The sequence below is a fragment of the Podarcis muralis genome, chromosome 4, assembly GCF_964188315.1.
Source record: "Podarcis muralis chromosome 4, rPodMur119.hap1.1, whole genome shotgun sequence".
Taxonomy (NCBI): Eukaryota; Metazoa; Chordata; class Lepidosauria; order Squamata; family Lacertidae; genus Podarcis; species Podarcis muralis.
The window spans coordinates 56,697,882-56,724,920 of record NC_135658.1 but is presented as its reverse complement, the minus strand read 5'-3'; the positions used below and the strand labels follow the sequence as shown (position 1 = coordinate 56,724,920).

The window sequence follows — 27,039 nt, the reverse complement described above, 5'->3', positions numbered from 1 at the left end:
TACAAACATCAAGCACCCACACAAATGGATTCAGATCATTCCTAGTGATCCGACACTGAAGATCTGAAAGTTAAAGGGGTCATAGCTGTTGCCCTCATCAGGCAAACTCTGTGTTTTATATTTTACCACAAATAGAAATATATCTGTTCCTTTCATGCCATGGACTTAAAAATCACCAAACTTGCTGTGGATGCTTTTCGATAGGACCTGTGTACAGGGATAAACATTCAGTTATGTAATGACACACCACAATAGATGCTGTTTGTTCTGATTTTGTAATAGTCTCAATCTTGAACTTTTCTCAATTGCTTCCTCTGGTATCTAGCTGAAAGACTAATGCTCCAAAAGGTGTTAAATTGCCACTTTCTTCCTCCAATTGCTGTTTTCAAATACAACAACCTGAGTACAAAGTAATTGCTGTCCTTGCCACTAGAACCTCTTTTATTATAACAAAAATGGCAACAATTTTATTGCCATGATTTTAGGAATTGAGGACTTTGGGGAAAAAAATAATGCTATGAAATACTAGAAACAAATGTTTCTGATTTAAAAGAATGGTTCCTTGGATTCTGGAGTGGGGCAATCCTGAATGTTCCTAAGTTATACTCGCATAACTGAGTAAAGGGAAAGGAAAGAATTAGCTGGAGGTGAAAATGATGCATAATTTTCTGAAGTACACAAAATAATTGTTTCTTCCTCTGCATTTATGAAATAAATGAGCTTAAATCCCCAGTTGAATGTATTGTGAATGAACAACAGTGGTTGTGAGCTATAGTATAAAAACGTACGTATTTCCCCTCACACCCGAGGGGCATTGTTGTCCTTAATTTACTTATTTATTTTGTTTGCACTCTGTTTATACTCTGCAGCTAATTCGTACAACACAAGCATCCAGGGTTGGATTCAAGTGCCAGCATTTCAGCAAGGAACACAGACATGATGTCTCTACAGGTGTGTGTTTCTTTAAAGAAGGAATTTGCAGTCCTCCTCTTACAAACAATGACATGTGCTTATTGAGAGAGTTGTTTTGTGTAAATGTGATCAAGTAGACTATAATTATTTATTGTACTGCCAAAAATATACTTCACTGCAATGAATATTTTTGCCTGAAAATCTTAATGGGATTAAAATGTGTAATTTCTTTCAGATTCTGACAAATATGTGACAGGTAAAGTAACTATTCTTACATTTGCTGCATAAAATAAATCAGAAACACATTTCCCATACAAACCACAATTGACTAATGAGGGACCATTCAGGCTGACATTGTTTGAGGGGAGCGTTATTTGATGATGATTTTGTTAGTTGACAGGCTGAAGTCCTGTCCTCTCCCCCACTTTGTTGGCTGTATATAGTATGGTTTGTATTTCCTTTTATTTTGCAACAAACCAATGGTTATGAGAAAATACAACTAAAGTCGTACCTTTTGTAGGGTTTAGAGCAGGCACAGGCAAACTTGGCCCTCCAGATGTTTTGGGACTACAACTCCCATCATCCCTAGCCAACAGGACCAGTGGTCAGGGATGATGGGAGTTGCAGTACCAAAAAATCTGGAGGGCCAAGTTTGCCTGTGCCTGGTTTAGAGGATGTGTTCAGAGACTGTGCACACAGTCAGATATGCATGTAGATCCCATTGTAGGTGGGACTTCAAAAAACAGGGAGGCTGGGAGGGGGGGCAGATGCGATTCCCTCCATGTTTACATTTCTACACTCTTACTAGCTTTCCAAGGCACACACATCCATTCAATACTTGTCAGTTTGCAAGACCAGTGGGGAACAGTAAATCCTGCTGTGTACCTAAGAAACAGGCCTCTTTCTTCACTTTCTTCTGCATCACAGAGTAGCTTTCATTCACTCCAGGGCAATGCAAAGTATGTCCTTAAGAAACCTACCGTGGTGGAGGCGAAGTCCTTCCCCACCATCCCATTCCCATCAACTCCAGCCCCATCAGTCCCACTTGGAAGGGAGAAGCGGGATGCAGTTCATTCAGGAGGGCTCGAGCCAGAGTCTAGGCCACAATTAGTAAAATAGCAGAAGAGTTGCCCATAGGGGAGCTAAGGCAAGGAACAAGAGACTGGGCAGGATAGATGCTGCACTTGCAAGAGAGAAGTTGAGGGTTGTTGTGGGAGACTCTGCAGTCCTACCCCTTCTTAAATATTAGTGGAGACTCAAGATCATGGGTAGGCAAACTAAGGCCTGGAGGCCAGATCCAGCCCAATCGCCTTCTAAATCCGGCCCGCAGACGGTCCGGGAATCAGCATGTTTGTACATGAGTAGAATGTGTCCTTTTATTTAAAATGCATCTCTGGGTTATTTGTGGGGCATAGGAATTCGTTATCCCCCCCAAAAAAAAAAAATAGTTTGGCCCCCCACAAGGTTTGAGGGACAGTGGACCAGCCTCCTGCTGAAAAAGTTTGCTCAAGATCATGGCAGGGCCTATGTAAAGTCTTATCTTCAGGAGTAGGGCTAGGTGAAGGAGGTCCTCATACTTTGAGACAACTATAGAATAATAGAATAAAATAGAATAACAGAATTGTGAAGTTGAAAGGGACCCCAAGGGTCATCTAGTCCAACCCCCTGCAATGCAGGAATCTTTTGTCCAATGTAGGGTTCAAACCCACAAACCCATGTAGTACAATGTGTCTATTTGCACATGCCTGAAATGCACCTGAGCAGGCACCTGTGAAATATATAGCCCTCGTTCCATCTCTCTCTGATAGAATGTGATGTCCAATTAAGTCACTGACTCACAGTTTTTACAGGTCAGATGCTAAAAATACCATGTGCCCCTTTTACCAAAGAAAAATAATTTTCTTAGACAAGGTGCATCTATGTGGTTTTTGCTGGAACAATAAGAAGAAAAAACAATTAAACTAATCAAGTGCCATTCAGAAAGGGTGGCTTTAAAATTGTGTCTCTGTACTGGGTTTCTACTTCCTGCAGTTAGTTCAGACTAGCTGCTTATTTCCCTTTTTAAAATGGGGGTATACGACACGAATACTTCTGCTGTGTTTGAAAACGCAGGCTCCAAGGTGACTTGTGGATTACGTAATTCACATGCTTTTTACAGAATAGAACTATGCATCTTTCCCCCAGCAATGATTTCGGTCCTTAATATTCCCCATTCTTTTTCTTTCTCATCTTAGCAACAGCCACCGTGCAGCCAATCCAACATCTGCTTCCTCGCTGCTCAAGCATCACAATCCGAGGTTACTATCGTGCATTGACCGACAGTAACCGAGCATGAGTGAGAGAGAGCTGGCTCATGCGGCGCCTCTGCTGCAATGCACCTGCTATGATAAGGACAGGCTTTTCTTGACTCCTCTAGCCAGGATCAGCAAATAATTTAGAGCAAATCCTATTTTTGATCGTTTGCATCTTTAAAAGGCTCAGGGTATAGATTCTTGCAGAACAAAATATGCACTTGTTTCAATGAATGTGTCAGAATGAATTTGTAACAGTACCTCCAAACCAAACAAAACACCACACAGAAAAACCTGGTGAGTTTAAACTGGATTTTGTCAACAACTCTATTGTGAAGTCTGCTTTCCCCAATTGTTTTTAAACACTGTTTTCAGTTTTAATATATTTTACCTAAGACGCAAGATGTAAATTACCTGATGGCATTAATTTCAAACATTGCTTTTGGGAAGGTTTTAACAGTTTGGTGGCCAGCCAAAATTTGTGCTCCTTCATATCCGATAGGGAGCAAGTTTTGATTAAATGTGATTGAATTTATATTTTTATCTATATGTCGTCTTCATTTGCAATCACTCATAGCCGAGTAAGATTGTTTTCCATGAATATGCGTCTTAACAGTGTGTCCATAGGTGACTGTGGAGGCCAATTCTGGATCTCTATGTACTTTCTACTAATATAAACAAAAACATGAGAAGAATGTTTCAGAATCATCTTCTCAGAGGTTGCTGTATTGAAGGAGGGAAAAGTTAAGTATTGTCATTTCAGTGGGGCTTGCATGCGAAACATTCCAGTGGATTGTACTAGAAGCATTCTATCAACCACCAAATAAGACTGGTTCACACATTCTGTTGTGAGGTGAATATCTGAGATTTTACAGGCATAATTCAGGCCTAAACATGTAATGTGAACATGTTTGGAAATGTGTACAAAAATGGTACTCTCCTCAGAAATCCATGATTAATTTGTGGTCAAGTCATGTGCCAACAGCCTGCATAGTTAGCATCCTTGTATAAAATGGCCTAAAACTCATTGCCTCATTACAACTATCACCACTACAGTGTTCTCAGGGAACATCACTATCTGCCTCCCAGTTGTAGGGTAACCAACACAGGTAATAGGGATTTAAATCTGTTTCTTCCACATCTAAACTCAATTCTCATTCCTCGGCCTCCATTGAAATATCAAACAAATTATGGTGGTTTTATCATGGTTTTATTACTTTTCTGGATTAACACTATCACACAATCCAAAAGGCATATTGTTAAATATGCAAGAAAGATAATGAGGGGTGTTAAATAAAACCAAATCAAAAGAAACATACTGTATAACTAAGAATATGTATCTCAGCAACAGAGAATTTTTCTTTTGTGAAAGCACCACTATACACTATCCTAATAAATATTAAACTGATTATTGCATCAGTATAAGCAATACAAGACAGTGAATTTGTCTGCGGCTTCAACATTTTGGAAAATTTAACCCTCTAGTGTCTCCATTATATAGATCTAGGGCCCCTAGACAGAATGGTGGTGTGTGGAACAAGATAAACCCGAGCACATCCTGTGCCAGTTCTGCCTATTTATCTGTGTCTTCAGCTGCTCCCTGTGATAGTTACACTACTACTGAAAAGCAGAATTTATATCCTCTGAGAATGATGTAATTGTGAGACTGAACTTTTGCAAGGAAATAATTTAAAAGATGCTTAAAATATATGATTATTTTGCAATATGATGAAAGTTAAATTTAATATTCCTTCTCAGCGAGACACAAACCAATAATCAGGAAGGGATTCCTACATCTTGAACGACTCACAATTCACCCCATCTCCAATTGCCACTTTAAATCTTGAGGACTCAGGAAGGAACAGAGGAAGCTGCTTTATGCAGAGTCAGGTCACTGGTCCATCTTGCTCAGTATTGTTTACACCAACCAAAAGCTGCTCTCCAGAGTTTTGGACATTGAACATTCCCCAGCCCTCCCCGAAGATGGCAGGAATTGAACATGGGGTCTTCTGCACGCGAAGCAGACGGTCTATCCCTGAAGTCGTCTTGAAGTGGAACTTCCTTTAGAAAACTAAACCTCTGGTGGAAATGGCCTGTCAAATGGATGGATCTACAGTACCAGCCATTTCATTAATAATGAAAGCAATAGATTCCTTTTCAGGCTTTCCTTTTCAAATCAAGGTACATTAGGGGGAAGTTGGCCCCATGCCACAATGAGCATGCTTATGCTGGATTCTTTAATGGTGCATTCCACCTACCTGACTGAGCCTCTTTTGCAACTAATGCACCTCCATGTCCTCACCCCACTTTAAGGTTACACACATTCACCCCAAACACATCAATAAAGCTGAAATTAGGTACCACAGGATGAATAAGACTTCTGTATCCACTTATACAAAAGCAAAGCACTTCTTGAACTGAATGGGAATAAGGGATTCATGATCTCCTTTGAATTATTATTACTGGATGGACTTTTTCAGTAATGCCATCATATGTGTCTTATGTTACCCTGGTTTTGCATCCTATATGAAGATAGATACAGGGATGTGGTTTGCTTTTGTTAAGATGTCTCAAATCATCAAGCCAGAAAGACATGGATGTCACTCCCTGCCCCCCACACATGTGGGAACACATATTTCTTATAGATGACTGGGTGGCAGAGGATGGAGTCAGAACCAATGATACAAAGACATATTCATCACAGTATCAACTGTTAAGCCTATAGTAGGCTTCCTTGTTGAACTTCTGGATGAGCATATTATGTACATGCTGGTAGCAAGGCGGCAACAGGTATTTTCTTGCCAAAGGCTGGTGTTATTCTAGTCCTCTGCTTATGGGAAAGCAAGTTAATGGAACAAGATAAGAAAAGTATTTATGACCCCAGCTGAAGTTACCAGAGACATACTATTCCTCTGAGAGAAGAGAGCAGAATTGCCATGTTTGGTCTAGGAAATGTAAAAATCATTCAAGAAGTTATTTGGTGTAAGCCCTATTAAAATGTTGGGTTATCCTGCTCTCATTCCCTTTAAGGGAGCTTACACATGAGAACTTCCTGGTAGAACAGACCTTATGGTTTTGAGTAGGAACGATTTACCAAATGTAGTTTTCCATTAAGTCTGGAATATCCTGCCAAGTAGTACAGAGAATTTCACTACATGTCCACACATGATCATAAATATGTGGTCAGAGTAAAGTCGTCAGGGTTTCCTCATCACACAGCAGGACACTGCAAACTACCTCACTGAATGGTTGTAGACACCATTATAAGTTATATTTTGATGATAAAAGTTGCCTGTGTTCATCCTTTTCACTTCATGAGTTGTCAGGCATTAAATTATGTTTCAATGTTTGCTCCGTTACATGTAACTAAGGAACAACTAAAGTGCCATTAGAAATCTTGCAGACATAGACACAAACTAGAGTTAGTTCTTAACTAAAAAAAAACGCCCATCTTAATCTCAATATGGTAATTCTGGTGCACATGCAGTGATGTCAATATACGCACAGAGCTATGTAAGAACAAATACAGCTCATCTCTTTAGCACTCTTCTCATCTGTTCACAGAATGTGCTAAAAATGAACCTGATGGGGCAGGTCCTCCTTCTTTGAGTTCCATCAGTCTCTCATGGAACCTGAATCATGGCCAGCACTTTAACTTGAGGCAGAAATTAATATGTTCAGGGCTTCAAGCATCACACTTCATTATTTCTTTATTTAATTTATATACCACCCTTCATCCAGCTTGTGACTTAATAAATGTAAGTTATCATCTTCACAAAGAACTTAATTTGAAAAACACAGCACAATGCCCCTCTAACTGTATCTGCAGCTTTTCGTCTTCTGTCCATACCCCTTCTGTGCGAAGGGACAGACACTTGTCTTTTGTTTTTTAACAGCAAGAGAAGCTGGCTATTGATTCATTTTATGTGATATTTCTATGTGACCTGGCTATATAGCCTCAACAAATCCAGTTTCTATTTTTTATGTGCCAATAAAAGCTTTATGTGGAAAACTCCTATATTAAATTTCCTGTCGAGATTCGGGCAGTTAAAAGTGTACTGCAGTTGACAGGAAGTTGACATTCTGAAATTCAAGAACCAATTTGTATCAATGCACTTCTTTCCGAGAAATCTGTAATAAATAAAGAAATCCGTCCCATCCTCTGGCAAAGAATTGAGCAATGCTCAATGCAAATCAGATTTTAAGAAAACAGCTATTTTTCAAAACGTGAAGCTTAGACATTAAATATTCATTTGGGTATCTAGTTTCATATCTGAAGTAGTTTAGAGAAGTATTTTCCAACCGGCGGCCCCCCAAGATATTCTAAGGGGGCGACAGGTGAAAATTGCATTAATGGGAGGGCAACAGCTTGAGGCTAGGGGGCCACAGAGGGAAGTGAGAAGTGAAGGGGGGGATCAATTTTGTTTAAAAAAAAATCCCTGATCAGCTGGCTATCCACTTGGCCAATCACAAGCGGGTAAGGGAGTGGCTCGCCAGGGCCAAGTGCTCCTTTTTGCCACGTGTGTATTCTTGGAGCAGTCCTGGTTTGTTTCCAGTGCAAGAGGGCGATCACTGATGCTCCTGTTTTGACTAGTAGAGCCCACGAACCAGAACCCCCAGGTCAGGTAAGTGCGGTGATGGGGTGGCAATGGGTAGGGCTCCAACATTTCTCCAATGAAAACAGGGACATCCTAAGTAAAAGAGGGAGAATCCACAATCAAATGAAAAACCAGGACGGCCTCACTAAATCAGGGACATCCCTGGAAAATAGGGACACTTGGAGGGTCTGGACTCACTAAACAATTCATCCAGCATGCTGAGTTTCTCTTAACTAGCTGTGTGTGGGAAAGGGGGCGGGGAACAGTACTTAAAACAAACTAGAAGAATTTCTACTTTTATTTTCCCACAAACTAGCAGTTGATGAATCAAGGGCAGAATTTTCTGTGCACATTCAAACAAACAGTGGTAATTACACATCTAAAATAGATCAAGTCAAAGGTAACACAATTGGCAACATGCAGTCATGCCAGTTTAGACAATAGAAGACAATCCCATGTGGAACTGTAATTACTTCATTAAAACATGTGACACCAGCCTCGAGAGCTGCATTTCTCTCTTGGGTAATTTTCTCTTCGGAAGTATTTGCTGCTGGGAATCCCACATACGTCCTCTAGTCCTTTCATGGAGGACACACGTCACTTGAAGAAAACAAGACTTCAAACTAAGTGTATATTTGACTTATTCTGCTGTTGGTGCTTGCAGAAAACCATAATGGTATCTGCCAAATGTTATCATTCTGACTGACAGCATTTTTCATTCTGTGTTGACAAAATACTAGCACACAAGTCAATGTTGTTATAAGCCATGTAACTTACTACAGATCTTGAATTACGGAACAGATGGGACAGTGCTCCTCCATCTTTGTTGTATGCAGAGGGAGCACCCTGGATCTGGGCCCAAACTATTATATCCATTGTTATGGGTTCTAGGTTATGGATCAAGCAGAAAATGCTCCTCTGTCCATGCTCTAATTAAGGGAGTGTTTTGAGTCAGTATTACCCCAAGCCAGAACTGATCTTCTGATGGGATTTTAGTTTTGCATAGACTGAAGAAAGGAAAAGTCACAGTCAGCACAAAAAGACTTTTTAAACAATCAACACTGTTTTTTTCCAATAGTCTGAAAAAGTTTTCTTCATAAACTTGGTCATAGTAAGAAAGAAAAAAAGTGCCTCTGGGCAACTTTGATAAGAACTCCCTGTCCCTGAGTGCCTTCCGGGTGTTAAAGCCCGATTACAAGTCCTGTTGATTTTTCGCTAGAAGCCTTGTCAGACACCTCCACAGAACTGCAAAGTCCCCAGATTAAGAAGACATTACTAGTTTATTGAGGGTTTGGGCTATTTTATAGACTGCAACAACCTTCTTCTTAAAACAAATCTTCACAAATGTGACATTATTAGATGATATTTAAACAATACTTAAAGTGCAGCAGTTATAGACAAATGTAACATTTCTATAGGTTATCAGGCCCTAATGCAGATCATAGCTCATTCCATTCAGAGAAACATGGCAAGTAATGAGCAAAATATTTATATTTTATTTCTGAAATAGCAGAGCTAAGCCTTATGACTTACAACTTTACATTTCTGGGGTCTGTTTGTTTGTCACAGCAATAAACACATTCAGTTAGGTTATATAACTAGTAGTAGCACTCAGTCATTCACAGTTGGGCTCAGATACTATTTCTTTCTTTCCTCCTGGTTCACAAGACCCGTTTCTGGTTGGGAGACAGCTGTTTTATTTATCATACTCATCTGTGAGCCTTTGTTTCCCCTCACATTTAAGTACAAGTTGCCCCCAATTTTATCATTTCAGCAGATATGAACACTAGCCATTTTATATATAAAAAGATACAATAAAATAAAATCTTCCCCCAAAATTATGAATCAGATTCATTAGAGTTTTTCTGATGACAGTGTTTAAAATTGAATAAAGAATGGTCCTCCACCAGTAAAAGCACATGAAATGAACTTAGGAACATAGAAAGTTCCCTTATACAGAGTCAGACTACTGTGGTTCATTTTGCACTGCATCCTGCCACACCGCTATGGAGTAATAAATCTATCCACACAGCTCAGGAACTATGTAAACCCTGTGATGTTTAGGTTTTCTTGATTCCTTTATTGAGAAAGGAACTTGAAACAAACACAGGAGTCTCATTTGATCCAAGAAAAGTCTCATGTTTGACATGTTTGGCTTGAATTTGGAGACATGAGCACCTATTGCACGTGCTGAACCTATAGGCTTTGCAGAGAATCAGCACACTGAAGACAACCAAGAGAACCAATATATGTTTGCCCTTGACTTCATTAGATTTATTCAGGAGTAAGCAGTTTGGGCATAGAAACACACACTACAGTCTCTCTGAAGGCCAAGGAGTGTTATGCTATCTAAGATGCATATTAATTCCTTTAAAACAACATCACACATTTCACATTGTTGGAACTACAGCTCAGTAAGGCATTTTGCTGTTCATAGCAAGCAAGATGGCACCCCCCTTCCCCTGCCAACTGGACTGACAGATGAATCACTCACGAAGAGATAGCACCCTCCAACACACATGAAGGCAAACAGTTGGCTTGGCCAGCTTCAATACCTCCAACATCTCACCATCACTTGCTGCCCTGAGCTTCTGGTGCCTAAGACAGCTGTCTCTGCCTAATGTGTACTAATGTGCCATGGTACCTTCATGCTCTGTCAGTTTCCAGTTTAGATCAGTGCAATGTGCTCAATACATGGAGTTGTCCTTGTTGACTCAGAAATTTCAACTGGTCAAAAATGCAGTGGCCAGATTATTAGCTGGGGTTGCCTTCAGCACTCATATAACCCCACATAAAGCACTCACATAAAACAGCTACAGTGGCTGCCAGTTTGTTTCTGGGCCCAGTTAAAAGATGCCCACACTAGTGTTTAAAGCCCTAAAATGACTTGGGCCCCAAATTTCTGAGAGGCTGCCTCCTTTCCTACAGAACCTATTGGGTGTTAAGAGCAGCAGAGCAGGGAATCTCTGAGTAGTTCTGCTGTCCTCAGAAGTTCATGGAAGTGGCTTGGGAGGGAGCATTCTCCAAGGCAGCCCCTAAATTGCCCACCTGGCTCTGACCACCTACTCAATAGTGACTGCTGAAGACACACCTTTTTACCCTGACCTTTGCCACTTGAGACGTTTCTGTTCAGTAGCCACCCTGTTCCTAAAATTTTAATTTAGTTTTAACTGTTTTTAATACTGAATTGTAAATTGTTGTAACCCACCATGGAACTTCCTAGTGAAGTATAAATAAATGTGGTGGTGGTGGTGGTGGTGATAGGGCAGGCTCTGCTAAGACACCTCCTTCCTTGGAGGTTTTTAACCAAAGGTTAGATGGCCATCTGTAATGGATGCTTTAGCTGAAATTCCTGCATTGCAAGGGGTTGGACTAGATGACCCTTGGATCCCTTCCAACTCTACAATTCTATGAACAAGGACTTGGAAGTGGTGAGCATCTAAATTCAATCCATCCTTTATCAAAGGATCCATCCCAATTTATTGAGCCATCTGATTGAGCAATTTCCTTTGTCTTCTTGTTTCTCCTTCTTCAAGCCCACTTTCACAACTAACCAAAGGAATCCAATGCATAATGACTTCTCTCTTGGAAAGATTCATCACCAAAGGTGGACAATGAGCTTAGCTCCTCTAGAAACTGAACCCAATATTCAGCGAGACACTGGGGGCAGTGGTTGTCATACTGACAACCAAGAAGAGGGGCACAACTTGCCCATTAGCCCTTTTTAAAAAATCATTTATATTTAGTATACATTAAGTCCGTGTAGACAAACAAGAAAGCAAGCCTGACTACAGCAGAAGATTATCACAATGCCTCAGCAAGACAAAAATAGAAACCTTTAACTTCAGGACATATCACTGACTGCCTTTGCTATCATCTAATTTCCATTGTTCCCCTTCAGGGCCATGTCAGGATGAGAACACTTGCTTCCCTTCCAACAAGAACAGAACAGGAAATTTTCTCACAGACTTACCCTTCTTCCTCCACCATGGTCCTTCTTGGATCGAGTAAGAGAGTTCTTTAAACTCAATGTTCACAGCCGGTCTCCGCGGAAGGTAGGAGAAGCGATGGGCTTCTGTCAATGCATTGTCCACCTTTTTTAAATGGCCATTGAGTAGGTGGACTTCTTGGGTGTCGGCTCCATTGGAAACCACTTCATCTACTGAAACGCATACAGACTTTGGTTCAGGCATAGCAGATGCAGAATTGCTGGCATTCTGGAATACAAGAAGGGAGAAAATAGTTTCCACATAGGAAAATGCATCTGCTAGTCATTTGTTCAAAGAAGAAGAAGAAACAAGCCTAGGTTCAGCTCTGTTCATGTTACATCTTCACCAGCCTTCTGCCCTCCAGATGTTTTGAACTACAACTCCCATCAGCACATGCTAGGTAGGGCTGATGGGAGTTGTAGTCCAAAACAACTAGAAGGCACCAGGCTAGAAAAGGCTGATCTACACAATTGCATGATAAAACAGCATATAGGAATAAATGTTCACACTCCAATATTTGACTAGGGCAACCCAACGATGACTACATTAACCACTCCCCCGCCCCTGAGAAGCTATGCGATAAGAAGTGGCTCACACAACATGTTCTTCCTCTTCCCAAGCAGCCCAGGGGATTCCTGTGCTACATTTGTGTGGACAAACATTAACAAGTAAAGCACACAGTGCCAGCTGGTGGGGCAAAGGTAGTAGATCTGGTAAGGAAATCCACCTAGTGCTACTCCTGCAATTGGCTTTAAAAGGCATGGACTTTGCAGAACGATGCAAAAAATTGGGTGCCATAGTGTTTGAATACTCTGCATGGTGTAGCTTCAAGAGGTGGTGAGTGATGACCACTGGAACTGGTAGTGCAGAAGACGAGGAGCCGGAGAGGATGACACAGAGACAGCTGATTAGCGTTTTCTCCCATCCAACTCTCTACTATGTTCCACAATGGCAACACTGAGACGGAGGAGGAAGAAGCAAACAGCTTGTACTATCCCTTGGACTGGATGTATGTAAGAAAGCTGGCAGATGGAGGCTGGCTGAGGTTAGCTGGATAGGGCTCCATTCACCCTCATGGTCCAAGCCCTGAACTGATTTCAAGAGACTTGCTTTAAAAGTACTGAGAATTCACACACTCAAGACACTTTTGATATTTTCTCTTGTTTACATGTTCATCAGGCATTGTGGTACAAAAAGATATGCAAAGGGGCCAAGACAGAGGCGGATTTAGGGGAGCGCAAGTGGTTCAGTCACACAGGGTGTTGAGCTTTCGGGGGGGTAATGCAACTATGATGTAGAATGGAAGGCGGGGGGGGGGTGTACACCCAAATTTGGTGTTGCACAGGGCACCACCGAAATCTGAGACCCCGAGGTCTCCCAATGGTCAAGATAAACACCAGACCTGAGATTTTAAAATGTCAGATGATGAAGTTGACTCGGGGATTCTTCCTGTGTGGGGATTATTTCCTGCGAGCAAACATCTTCCCACCACTGCCAACTTTTTGGGAATTCGGTAAGATGAGAAATGGCATCACATGATTTGAAATAATAGTTGATCTTATCCCCCGGTAAGATTCAAGACTGTCCTAGTTTATAATTTGGTGGAGAGCAGAAATGCATAGAGGAAAACAAATACCTCAATCTCAGATATGCTTCTCTTTCTGAATGAGCCAAGTCACTTAATATTTTATAACAATTAATATTTACAACAAATTACAAATAATGTATGTCTAGTACAGATGCCTTGCAGCAGACTTAGGTTCTGAAATCCAGTTTATGTAACCTATTTCCTCTGCTGTAAAGCTGCATCATTTTCCTGTGGGGTTCTACATTCCCATTTCACTTTTGAAGATTTTTAATTACATCATGTTACACAACCAGAAGCTGAGAAATAAATTTGTTGCGTTCCCTTGCAAAAAAAGAAGGACACTGACGGCGGGGCGGTGGGGGACAACTTGCATCCTTCACCCATGAAACTTACTTTTGAGAAAACCCACTATTTGGCTCCAAGTTTACACAAATTCCATTATATAATGAGCTGGAAAGGTTATCTGTGCCTCCGTAAATCTGTTTCCAAATCATAGGATGCAGTCGCGAAAAGTCTGAGCATGCTCAGAAAACCCATCTCATTTCCCCCCTCCCCTCCTCCAGCTCCATCTTTTTTTATAAGCTCGAGGCGGAGAGGTAACTTTCGGTCAAACCCAGATGACTTCAAATCCAGAATGATGTACATGACAAAAACAAAATAAACCCCGCAGTTCTAACCAGCCTGTACCTGCAAGATGACAACATTGAAGCCACAGCAACTAACAGCCCCCAAAGGGAAGAGAAAGTGTCACTGAAGCTTGCGGGGAAAGATGCATACAAGTAAGTTGCCACGCTATACAAAAAACAACCTCCGCAGGTCAACTGTTTATAAATATAGAAATAAACCCCACCAGAGGCATCCATTCGAAACGGAAAGAAATAAAACAACAGAGAGATTTCTTACCAAAGCAAAGGAAATGCTGAAGCTGCCAATCAAGATTGGTTAATTCCTGAGAAACCAAACTCCAGGTCCCCCTTTTCTTCCCATTCGGTGGATCAACACGCAACTAATTAAAGCGAGGGTTGATCCACCCCAGCAAAGCTCCGATTAAAAGAGGCAACCACTGACCCAGCTTTAGCGCCGGCTCTGGGTCACTTTTGCAGAAGTGTCCTTCCTCCTCCTCCTCCTCGTCCCCCCGCCCCCTCCGCTCTAGCTGTAATGAATTAACTCGTCGCTTTTGACCCGCTGGGTATTATCTCCTTTGCTCTTTAAGCGTTTCTGCCTAGGAGGGGCCGGCCAACAGCTGGGCTACGTTTGATCTAGATAATGGGTTCCTCTTGGCCCCCGTTTCGTTTGTTTTCAACACAACACACAACAACACATAGAGCAAGCCACCAGCCCCTAAGGCGAGAGCGACGTCACAGACAGACATACTGTAACAGTTCAAGTATGGGGGATTTGGGGGGGGGTGCTGTCCCTTCAAAGTCGCATACTAAGCTCAGGTTCTCCGATTCCACCTCCTTGCCTTCACACACACACACGACTCTCCCCGTCTTGTCCATGGGTCATTCAGAGCAGATGCAAGCAAGTCAAGGGTCCTGTCATGGCCAGGGAAGGGGCGCAGGGTCAAGATCGCTCTGCGCAGCTGTGCTTGTCCCACTCCTACGGAAGCAAAGGGGCGCCCAACTTACCAAAGCGGTGCCCACTGAGAAAGCGGCCATCAGGCATGCCATGTGCCCCCGGAGGCTGCAACCAGCGCAGGAGAAAAGATCGGCAGCCGCAGGAGAAGCACACACAAAACAAACCGAAAAGGAAAAAAAAGGGAGAGAGGAGGAGATCCAGAGCAACTGCAGCAGCCTGAGAGCGAGGCGTCGCGGCTGGGGCAAGATCGACTGGAAGCAGTACCTAAAAGAAAGGGGGAAGCACGAGAGAGAGAGAGAGAGAGAGGAGGCGGGGCCTCTCTGGGTACCGGCTGCTTGTTTACTTAGCCTGCCCTCTCTCGGCGTCCCACTGGCTCTCCCTCGGCTCTCCCTCGTTCTCGATTGGCTGAGGGGCCGCCGGGGGCGTGAGTTGCCTCTTGCCCGTAAACGTGCTCTTGTTTTCCTCCTGCCCTGAGCGGCGTTGCGTGGCGTTGGCGGGGTCCTGACGCGCTTCTGGTGCCCCCCTACTTCCTTGACTGCCATTTCCAGACAAGAGATACACGGGCACTTGGGGTGGACAGAAGGATAATAGTATTAGAGAGTGGCAAGGGACCCTCAAGGGCCATCTAGTCCAACCCCCCTGCAATGCAGGATTCTCAGCGAAAGTATCCAAGACAGATGGCCATCCAACCTCTGCTTAAAAACCTGCAAGGAAGGAGAGTCCAGAACCTCCCAAGGGAGTCCACTGCACTGTTGGAACAGCTCCTACTGTCAGAAAGTTATTCCTGGTGTCAAGTCTAATGGAGCAAGGAAGCTCTCTCTGCTGCTGGGGCTTAGGTTCCAGAAGAAAGGGTGCTGGGGCTCAAAGAGATTTCTGCTCTCTATCCCCTCAGCGTTACCATTTCCAGCTGCGGTTACCCAGTACTAAAGGGCACTTTGCAGATGCTCAGAAGCACACTTTCCTATCATGCCAAGCTTCGTTAAAGATAAAGATCTTCTGAATGCATTCACAGGAAGAAGCTTGTCCCTACTCCCCACTTCACACCTTGTGACTGGGATGGACTGGTGCTTGGTGTGATTGTTCTGTAGTTCAAGCTTCTGGAAAATATATTGATACTGTTGGACGCCACCCTAATCTCTGAGCAGTGCAAGATTCCAGGGGTTCTAGGCACTTAAACCCAGGGTTTGTGTTTCCAATGGAATGAGGCCAGTGGAGATTGTGGTGTGTTTGTGAGATATGGTTTATTTACAACCTAAGCCTATGCTGGAGGGGTTCACAGCAGCAAGAGGGTCTTGCTTCTCTCATAGCCACATCCTTTGATTCCAGCAGAAATCAAGCATGGCTCTGTCTCTCAGCTGCCCAGCTTGCAGCTTTGCTTCCAGCTTCTGCCTCTCTCACACTGACTCTCAACTCTGGCCTTTGTCTTTCTGACTACCAATGAGTTGAGGGAGGGCCACCAGTTGACCTCTGGAGCTAATCCACTTCCTTTGTTACCTTAACGGCCCATGGGCCCTTACCAAGAAGCTAACCTGGTTATTCCCTGGATTGAATCTGTGCTGGATCAAGGAATTAGAAGGGAGTTCAGTCATACAGCCTGCCCACCACTACACACACAAACTCATAGCACTACTATCCAAATGTGACAAAGCTTTCCATTGCGCTGTAGAAAAATATCCTGAATCAATTCTCTTACACATTTTGGATAACAATTGCTCAGCCCACTAAAGTATGAAAATTATTATTTTTTTATTTATTTTGCTTCTGCTTTTAGCAGTTAAAAATAACACAGGCTTTCAAATCAAAACATCATGCCTTGTATAGTGTGTGTGGACAAACAAAGTTTGAGAGATAAGGCACAAACTCACCTGTCAGACAGTTGAAACGAAGTATGAAGAAAGTTCAGAAACATGTATTAATACCTGATTTGCCTTTCTCCCATTTCTTAAATCTACTGAATAAAGAATTATGGTACCATCACTATATATTGATTGAAGGGAATTACTGTTAAACTTAACTTCCTTTATCTGGGGTTGGTGGTGGTGGTTGGTTACTTTAACTCAGTTTGCTTTTTTAAAAAAATCAAACCATTAAAACCATGTTTAGAAGCAATGCAAGGCTCAGCAAGAAAGGAAGTTCCCCCCTCTCTTTTATCTGCCTGAATAATCTAAATTTCCCTATTGCATTCCAAAGGAAGACTGGTGTTTAAAAGACAATAGGAGTGCAACTGCCCTTCACAACCCATCTCCTGCAGAATCTCAGGAAGTTCTCACTTCCCTATTTTCCCAGCACCCCTTCCAAACATGTGATCTCAAAAGTCCCTTTAAGTTTCAAAAGGATTTCCTTGACAACAGAATTTGGGGTTCCTATTAGATGATTCACTTTTCCACAGAACCTCTGACGGATAGATAAGTGATTCATCTCTGTGTAAACCCCTGTGAAGTGTCAAGGATGCTAACTGCTACCAAATTGCACTTAGGGATATTGCATAGCAATGAAATTACGTAATCCACAACCTAAAAATAGCAAAGACTCTCCTGCGTTCCAACTCTTGCATTAACTTTGCAAATGGGATATGGGACAATTAGTAGACATTACCATAATGAAAAATTAAAGCTGGCATGCTGCCCTTAAAATATTGGTCTGGCAGTGAATAGGTGCAAAAGTTGGATACAGCCCTGGTGTGTGCTCTCCCTGTGATGCTACCAAGCGACATGTTCTCATTGCTACAGTATTACAATTACCATTTAGTCTTTTACCATTGCATGTTCCTGTGTGCTTGCATATATTCATTTGCTACCTGTTTGTTCTGCCCCATCACCACTGCAATAAGGGCCTCAGAATGGTGTACAATACATAATATGCAGCCTCCTGGCTTGAGCTAGAGAGGGAACTACAAGAAGCAACTTCAAATCATTTTCTGCCACAGGGATGGGGACCAAATGAAGCCTTCCATGCTTCTCACACCTTTGGATCTCTCTGCAGCACCCACCCTCTAACTGGCACTGCTTTGCACTCTGAATGCTTTTGCCTAGCAGAAATGAATGTGTCCTTCAGCTCTCGGAATGCCTCCTGCTTGTCTGGACAGAGGCGTGTGGGAGAGTGTCTGTAGGAAGTAGCCTACAAAGGTAATGTTTGCATTCATTGTCCCACCCAGTTTTAGCTCTGACCCATACCCATGTGACACTTGGGAGATTGTCCACATAGGAATTCAGCTTGTGGGCTAAAAATGGTTCTTCACCCCTGTTGTGCCATATCCACCTGAAATGTAAACATATGGAAGTGCCTCACACCAGGTCAGAACATTATCTAGCTCAGTATGTCTGTTCCAGCTGTCAGATGTTCTCCAAAAGGATTTCCCCGCTCTGTCTTTACCACCCAAGATCTTGTCAATGGGGGATGCAGAGGATTGAAGGTGTGGACAAATGTCTGTATATTAGCAAAAATAACATGCAGAAACATCCATGCAAATGTGTGTTTATTAGGAGTAACCAGCCACAGCAATTTCAAGAGGACCTGTAAAAAGAAATTTGCAAATTGCTGAATAAATTTGGAGAGCTTAATTTCAGTTTTGGAAAATGAGAAACAGAGAGGACAAAAATTGATAGGTTCTCCCATTTCCTACACAGCACACACAGCAACTAATTAGAGGCTAGTTCAGGAATGCCCTCGACATGCAAATGAATAGGAAATAACTAATTACAAAGGAAGCAGGGATGGAGCTGATGGGCAAGCCCAGTGGGACTGTATGCAGGTGGGTGGGGCAAGAGGCAAAAAGTGGATGAAGCGATGGATATGACAGTTACCTTTGTGAAAGGACATCTCTTGCAGTAAGTTCTGTTTGTTGGGGCTATGGATTTCAGGTAAGCGATTAGGAGGATTATCTACCCATCTTACCATTTTGTTCCTTGTTCTTCAGAGGCATTTATTTGCACATTTAAAACATTATACATCTGGATCCTGACACAAGCAATTTTTCTGAGGGGACATCTGAGATTGTTCTCAGTTTAAAAAAAAAAAAAAAAAAAAAAACCCACACACATTTTAATGTTTGTTGTTTATGTTTTCACGGAATTTCATTTTTTTAAAAAAAATATCACAAACTTCTTGAGTGCCCCTTCCAAAAAGCAGCATTAGAAAAAGATAGAAAGCTAAAAGCTCGTCTCTGTTCTTCGGATAATTGCATGGCAGTTTAGGCTTCTAAAGTGAATCTGCACCCATTTCTCCTCCAAGGTCTAAATGCTTTTTACAATTTGTGTTCCAAGTGAGTATTGCAAATAATGCTTTGATATTTTAACAATGAAAACACAGGGAAAGTAATTACTTAAGCCATTATGAAAGAAGTGCTGAGTGCATAATATATTGCCAAAAGTGAAAAGGGGGGGAAAGCTTGGGGAAAATACAAATAAATTAACTACCATGGCAACACATTTCTGGGGGGGAACACATTTTTTTTATTTCAAACTCTTAGATTATTGTTTCTACTCCCAAGTTCTTGTTCAAAATAATGAATCTGTTTCACACTTGAAAATTTGTTTAACTTATCCATTGAAATTAATAGACATAACAGGGCCGGGTTTGATTTGGTCTCATGCAGGGAAATCCTATGCATATTTACTCAGATGTAAATTCCACTGTGTCCAATGGCTCTCAGTCCCTAGTCTCTGTGTTTAAGACTGCTGTCATAATCAGTGCTATTTTTCAAGAAAAAGAGGTGCTGAAACTCACAATGAACGCCTCCCTTGTTCCAGCATTGAAGTAAGATTTATCCACCACCAGTCTCCTTAGTTTCTGTGCATCAAATGGGCAGGGGAAGAATCTTGTTCACCTCAGAAAGTGAAATATCTTAGGTCAACCATGAACACTGTCCTTTTTTTTTTTTTACTATATTTTCACTTCTGCTATATCTGTCTAGGCAGTGTTTTCCATAGAAGCACTAAGGTATGGATATAACAATGCCTTATCACACTAGAAATGTCAAATCAGTGTACAAAATGGCTATGAAATTAATGAAATTCAGGTTTGTGCATTTATAAGGATAATAATAATAATAATAATTTATTTATATCCCTCCCTCCCCAGCCAAAGCCAGGCTCAGAGCGGCTAACAGCAGTAAAATAATACAGCATTCTAAAATCAATTCATTATAAATGAATAGGATGTAATCCTATTTACAGTTTTCACATTGCTGTGCTATTTTCCAAATAAGAAAATTATTTCTTTACAATTCTATTTATATTTAAGCATTTCTAGTTATAAGGAAGGGGTGGGAAACTGACTCTTCAGAATTTTGACTGTAACTCCCATCATCCCTATTTTGGCTGGGACTGATGGGAGTTTGAGTCCGGCAGATCTGGAAGGTCGTAGGTTCCTGATTCATGTGATAAATTAGGCTAGATTCTCACACTGAAATGAGGTGTCATCACAGCATGAAAACAGCGGAATCATCTGGGATCTAATAACAAGAAGGCAGCGTTAAATAAAAGTTAGATTTATTTAGCATCACCACACGAAGTCTGTGGTATCAAAAAGAATAATAAAATAGCATTCTAATTAAGACATTGATTTAGCTTAGCTATCAAGTATAGAGAGAACCTTTCAAGTAGAGAGAGAAGTCTCATAAGGAGCAAAGACTTTTTTCTTTTCCTTAGCTGGCAAGATGCAAAATGTATTGTTTTATGTATATATGCCTCATCTTTGCCAGCAGAGGAAGAGAAAACAGCTTTTGCTCATTAAAATGATCAGCTGATCAGTCAAGCAGACAAACAAGCCCATTAGAGAAAACGATAGACAAGTTCAATGGTGTAGACCAGAGTTTCCCACACTTGGGTCTCCAGCTGTTTTGGACTACAATTCCCATCTTCCCTGACCATTAGTTCTGCTAGCTAGTGATGATGGGAGTTGTAGTCGAACAGCAGTTGGAGACTGAAGTTTAGGGAACCCTGGTGTAGACGAAGAACGTGACACCACTTTTGTGAAGAAGAAAGCTTTAGAAGTGGTCATAAACTACTTATAGTTTAATTTCCATTCTACAAGTCGGTGAACTGATGGGTATGAGCTTAATGGGAGTCCAACATTCCCCATGTTCAATTCAGCATGGCATAGGACCACAGCAGTCAGTCAAGAGAACGTGGACTGGTACTTCAAGGGTATTAAATGGGATTGGCTCAGATGTGGTGAATCTTTGGGCCAGCCCATTAGAAGCTTCCTTACACAGTATCAGATCTTTGGCCCATCTAGTCCAGTACAGTGTACAGTGAGAGGCAGCAGCTCTTAAAAGTCTAAGGCCAAGGACTCTAGACCTGCTGCCTGAAAATGTTTAACTGGATATGCCAGAGAGATAACCTCAGACCTTATACATATAAAGGATGAGCTCCATTGCCGAACAAAGTTTTGTTGTTCAGAATTATCCACTCACAGTCTAGTTAAAGTCCTCCTAGATCTAGAAGCCTCAAAGCTCTGCTCAGGGGAGATTCTCAATGTGTATGGTCAGCTCTATCATTAGGCAGTGAGGCAGCTGCCTCAGGCAGAAATTACTTGGAGTTGTGAAGCAATGAGAAAGTGCTGAAGGACAGAGCTATGAGGGCCATGCAATCTGCTCTGTATCCGCTAAGTCAGCCTGCTGGCTCTTGCAAAAGATACTGTCCCATTGCCAGTGTTGTCTTTTGCCTCAGGCAACTAAATAATTGGGCCAGCCCTGCAAATATAGGTCCAGAAAATAGGGAGAATTCTGCCCTCCACCGAGACAAGCCAATGAGGACTCTAACTGCATACATAGTCTACTGTTTTGCTGTCCAAGTAAGATAAAAGGTATGGGAACCTTCCAAGGATTCTTCCTGCCCACGCCAAGTGACTTCTAATTTAAAAACTAAAAGGTTGGGTTAAGAGGTGTGTGATTGATTTTGTTTTCATAAAGGAAGCTTTGGACTTCAGATATTTTGGAAGCCCTTTCTGAGTATTATTGACTTTTCTGAAGTTACTGATATTGTTAGAGCCAAATGCAGTGTATTTCAGACTTCACCATTCTCCTCTTAAGAAGTAATCAGAATGCAAAGCTTAATGCACAATAACTAGGCTGCACTATTGAGCAGTGTGGCTCAACTCTAATTTTTCCTTCATACGCCATAAAGGCACAGAAGATGGATGACTCTGACTAAAACCCACAGGATTCTCCCAGAGATCAGTAGAGCTAATAATGGGTAGAGATGCACAACAGGGAAATAATTCAACATAAGATTTCTTGAATGATAAAAGGGAATGACAAAAATCAAGCAGTCTAATTAACATAGAGAATGCATTTAAAATACTTTTTTAAATTATTGAGTATTTTCAATAAATCAGGCTAATTTTTTTTTAAAAAGGCTCTGCAACATCTATCATCATCACTAGTTGCTGATTCAATATCTCCAAGTAAGAAATGACCACAAGCTACTGTAATAATGATCAGCAATCCAAATATTTGTATAATGCCTATAAGAACATAAAGAGAAATTAACATTTTAAGCACATCAAGAATTTTAATGATGTACCACTAATACTGTTTTGTATAATACAGTGGTACCTCGGGTTACATACGCTTCAGGTTACAGACTCAGCTAACCCAGAAATAGTACCTCGGGTTAAGAACTTTGCTTCAGGATGAGAACAGAAATCGTGCGGTGGCAGCAGCGGGAGGCCCCATTAGCTAAAGTGGTGTTTCGGGTTAAGAACGGACCTCCGGAACGAATTAAGTATGTAACCAGAGGTACCACTGTATTGACCTGCCAACCTCAAGTGTGCAGTGCTGATTGTTGAAATGAGCTGAATAAAAGTTTGTGAGAACAATGCAAACCAGATGGCCTGGCTTTGGATTTGAGATATGGGAAGGCGAGTGGGCTGATGATTCAGGAGGCAGCATGCTTTCTTCTGAGTCAGGGTAAGATCAAGACTCCAGGCCAACATGGAGGGGATTATGCTTTTGAAAGTGCCACTTCTTTCCTTATTTGACAAGTGAAAAGCAGGTCCTTGGAGAAAAACAATATGCTAAAGTGTTCAGATTCTATTTTCCGACTGGTCCAGCCCCTCCCCCCTTAACACTACCATTTATCCAAGTAAAGCTTATTTACAATGGAAACCAGACAGAAGCATATCAGTTCAAATATACCTCATACAAGAGTACTTGAATGAATATTATTTATATTCCACCGTTCCTCCAAAGGCACCCAAGGCAACCAGCATGTCAATACTAAAACAATACAATGGAAACTTCTCAAAGAGTTTGGAAAAGAAATATAGCTCAGTCTTCAAGAGGCACGCTATTAGGATATAGCAGCAGCAGCATGTTATTTATGGAGCTTTCGTAACACAGCAGTGGAAATACTGCGAGTTCCCAAATGAACCTACCTATATAGGTTCACTTTGTCATCCAATCCACCATATAAACTAAGGATGGGTTCAGCCATTTGTAAATAGTTCTGTGAGAATGCTGCACCCACCCACACCCAGGGCTGTTCTGCATGGACCACCACCACTTAAAATGACAACACACATTTTATAACAGACTCATGGCCCTCTTTGCTTGATCTTCTTGTGAATTTCCTTACATCCATTGTTTGCCTCCTCTTTCCCTGTGCTCCTGACGCTCTTTAACAGCACTTTAAACAGACAGATGAGACCTGCATCAGAATGTTGTAGCATAGAGGACTTCCTTTTCTGTGTGCCAGGCAGACAGACAACCATGCCCAGTGGCAGAGCCTCTGCTTTGCATGCAGAAGGTACAAGGTTCAATCCCTGGAATCTCCAGATCAGGCTGGGAATGTCTCCTGCCTGAATCCCTGGAGAGCCCCTGCAGGTCAGTGTAGATGGACCATTGGTCTGACATGATCTGAGGCAGCTTCCTATGTCCCGGCATTCCATTGCCTCACCCCAACCCCTTTTTCATTCTACGCCTGTCAACAGACATTTAGCATTATGTGACCACTGATCATGCTCAGTCCTCTTGAGATGTTTTGGGACACATCCCCTTAGTCCCCTCCCAAATTTTTCCCCCTTTTATACTTCTGCTGATTTGTCCTACTTTAGTTACAGTCTTGGCAGCGCTCACCACCTGAGTTCGCTATTAGAAGGAATGTTTGTAGTACAAAACATCTGAAGGCCAAAGATTGGAGAAACCATAAAATCATCATCATCAATTTCTGGTATCCTGCTCATCTGATCAGGTTGCCCCAACCACTCTGGGTGGCTTCCAACAAAGAAGAAGAAGAGGAGGAGGAGGAGGAGGAAGAGGAGGAGGAGGAGAAGGAGGAGGAGTTTTGATTTGATATCCCGCTTTATCACTACCCAAAGGAGTCTCGAAGCGGCTAACATTCTCCTTTCCCTTCCTCCCCCACACCTCTGTGAGGTGAGTGGGACTGAGAGACTTCAGAGAAGTGTGACTAGCCCAAGGTCACCCAGCAGCTGCATGTGGAGGAGCAGAGACGCGAACCCGGTTCACCAGATTACGAGTCTACCGCTCTTAACCACTACACCACACTGGCTTTCGAATCAAGACACGGCAAGGCGAGTGGGCTGATGATTCAGGAGTATAATCATCCCACATCCAACAAAGTATTAACATCAAAACATCAAACATTGAAAGCTTCCTGAAACAGCCTTCAGGTGTCTGCAAAATGTCATAGATGTTTAAAATTCTTGGAAAACAGCAGTGAAGATCTGGCATAGCCATCCATCGGAAATTGTGTGACTCCAGTAGTTAACACAGCTGCCTGCAACTTAGAAGGAAGAAATACCAGTAATTAATACATTTACCAGAGTCACCAAGTTATCAGTTTTGGAATCCTGCTAGAGTTTTGCTCAGAACTCTCATAAACAGGGTGTGCAGGGAACTCCAGACTTGGCCTCCTCCTTCACCACCCCCCTTTTCCTCACTCGTCTCAGAAGCCTTGGTGGTCAGGATGGGGAAGAAATTCAATTCAGCATGCATTTAGCAGTGAACATACCTAATTTTCCCTTTCCAAAACAAGACCCAGACGGAAACACAGCCATCCTTTGAAATTCACCGAATTTCACAATGCAATTCTGCAGTCTAGATTATAAGAACATAAGAAGAGTCTGCTGGGCCTAAGTAGACCAATGTCCTGTTCTCACAAGGCCAACCAGATGCCTTTGGGAAGCCTGCAAGCTGGACATGAGCACAAGATCACTCTGTCCTCCTGTGGCTTCCAGCAACTGGCATCCAGAAGCTACGGGTAGCCTGATGGTCCATGAATTTACCAAACCCTCTTTTAGAGCCATCTGAGTTGGTGGCCATTGTGAGAGTAACTGAGAGAGACTCTCTTGTGAGAGTAACTGTGCGCTATGCAAAGAGGTACTTTCTTTTATCTGTCCCAAATCTTCCAGCATTCAGCTTCATTGATTGTCCCTGAGTTCTAGTGTTATTTCACTAGATTGGGGGGGGGGGGGGCTCTTTTCTGTCCACTTTCTGCATGCCATGCAAGTAACGTGCATAAAAATGCATGAACTGGGGTAATGTGAACCTCTGGCCTCCCCCACTTCCCCACCCAACTTGTCCACTTGCCCGTGTGCTATTATGTTCACAGTCTTCCTGGCTCCCGACTATATTAACACCTGATCCTGTCCAGACCTCCCTCTCTCTGGCTCTCATCATTTACATTCTGTTCCTGTCCTGGCTTGCTGTGCCAAAAAAGTACATTGATTTGCCAGCTACCCTTTGTTTTAAAGAAACATACATGTGTTACGATGGGTGGGACCCGGGTGGCGCTGTGGGTTAAAGCCTCAGCGCCTAGGGCTTGCCGATCGAAAGGTCGGCGGTTCGAATCCCCGCGGCGGGGTGCGCTCCCGCTGCTCGGTCCCAGCGCCTGCCAACCTAGCAGTTCAAAAGCACCCCCGGGTGCAAGTAGATAAATAGGGACCGCTTACTAGCAGGAAGGTAAACGGCGTTTCCGTGTGCTGCTCTGGCTCGCCAGATGCAGCTTTGTCACGCTGGCCACGTGACCCGGAAGTGTCTCCGGACAGCGCTGGCCCCCGGCCTCTTAAGTGAGATGGGCGCACAACCCTAGAGTCTGTCAAGACTGGCCCGTACGGGCAGGGGTACCTTTACCTTTACCTTTACATGTGTTACGATACATTCCCTGCTCTTACTTTTCATTTCCGCCTCTCCTTATTCTGAAATTTCATAGCTCCACAGGCTATCTTTTATTTCAGAACACACCAAAGGAGATATACTTGTATACTGCAAGCGCTTCAAGACAGAGGCCTGGAGTTTCCCTTACTTTAATTTTGATCTTCCAAGCTGTTAGCTGCTTAGCTTTACAATGCAGGTAGCCAAAACAGGTGCCTGCAGCTCCCTTCACCCTTTTTCAGTCACTGTGATGGCTAAATCTGCTGGGAGTTATAGTGCACCAGCACCTGGAGAGAACCATGTTGGACAACTCTGCTTTTTTACATTGGTTGTAAATGGGAATAGGGTTTTTCAAAAACGGGGGGGGGGGGGCGGTATTTTAAAAATGGATCTAAATGCACACCTTTTGTACATAGCAATTAATCCCTGCTAATCCTCTTTAGCTTTACATGTAAGATAAGCTTTGTATTGGCACAAGGAATTAATTTTAGGTGAGCAAAGAAGGTTCTGCCTTTCCCTGCCAGTTTCTTCACGTGTTGCGACAAACAAAGCCTGCCTGCCATGCTAAGTCTCTAATGACTCAACCGCTTACATTGAGTTCTTGTCTATAAAAGGAGTGCAAACAGAGACACCTAGCGGCGAATACTTCACATTATTGCCGCCGAACCTATGACATCGGAATGCTACTATCTCTGCTTAAAAAATGACAACGAAATGTAATGAGCTATGATTTAAAAAAAGCTTTTAAAATGAGCACTAAGCAGAGAGTGTGGGATAAGGGATACAAGCGTATGTGCTGAGTGAAGATCTAATATTTTAACCAACTGTTATAAATTGACATAGCTGTCAACTTTTCCCTTTTCTTGCGAGGAATCCTATTCGGAATAAGGGAATTTCCCTTAAAAAAAGGGAAACGTTGACAGCTATGTAAATTGATATGTTTTAAATTGAGTTTATTTTATAA

General features: G+C 42.3%; 1 protein-coding gene across 2 annotated transcripts in view; it reads right to left on the bottom strand.

Moving 5' to 3' along the window:
* ABCG1 (ATP binding cassette subfamily G member 1) overlaps positions 1–15,240 on the bottom strand; it is a 51,822-nt gene extending 36,582 nt beyond the window's left edge. The window contains exons 1-2 of one of the 2 annotated variants that reach the window (XM_028727257.2): positions 15,010–15,240; positions 11,775–12,018 (exon numbers count right to left, since the gene is read on the bottom strand). In XM_028727257.2, coding sequence (XP_028583090.2) covers positions 11,775–12,018; positions 15,010–15,051 — 286 coding nt within the window. In that variant the 5' untranslated portion in view covers positions 15,052–15,240. Of the gene's footprint in view, positions 1–11,774; positions 12,019–14,281; positions 14,512–15,009 lie in introns of those variants that run through there. The other variant, XM_028727258.2, reaches the window with a different exon arrangement.
* Between the last annotated feature and the right edge of the window lie 11,799 nt (positions 15,241–27,039).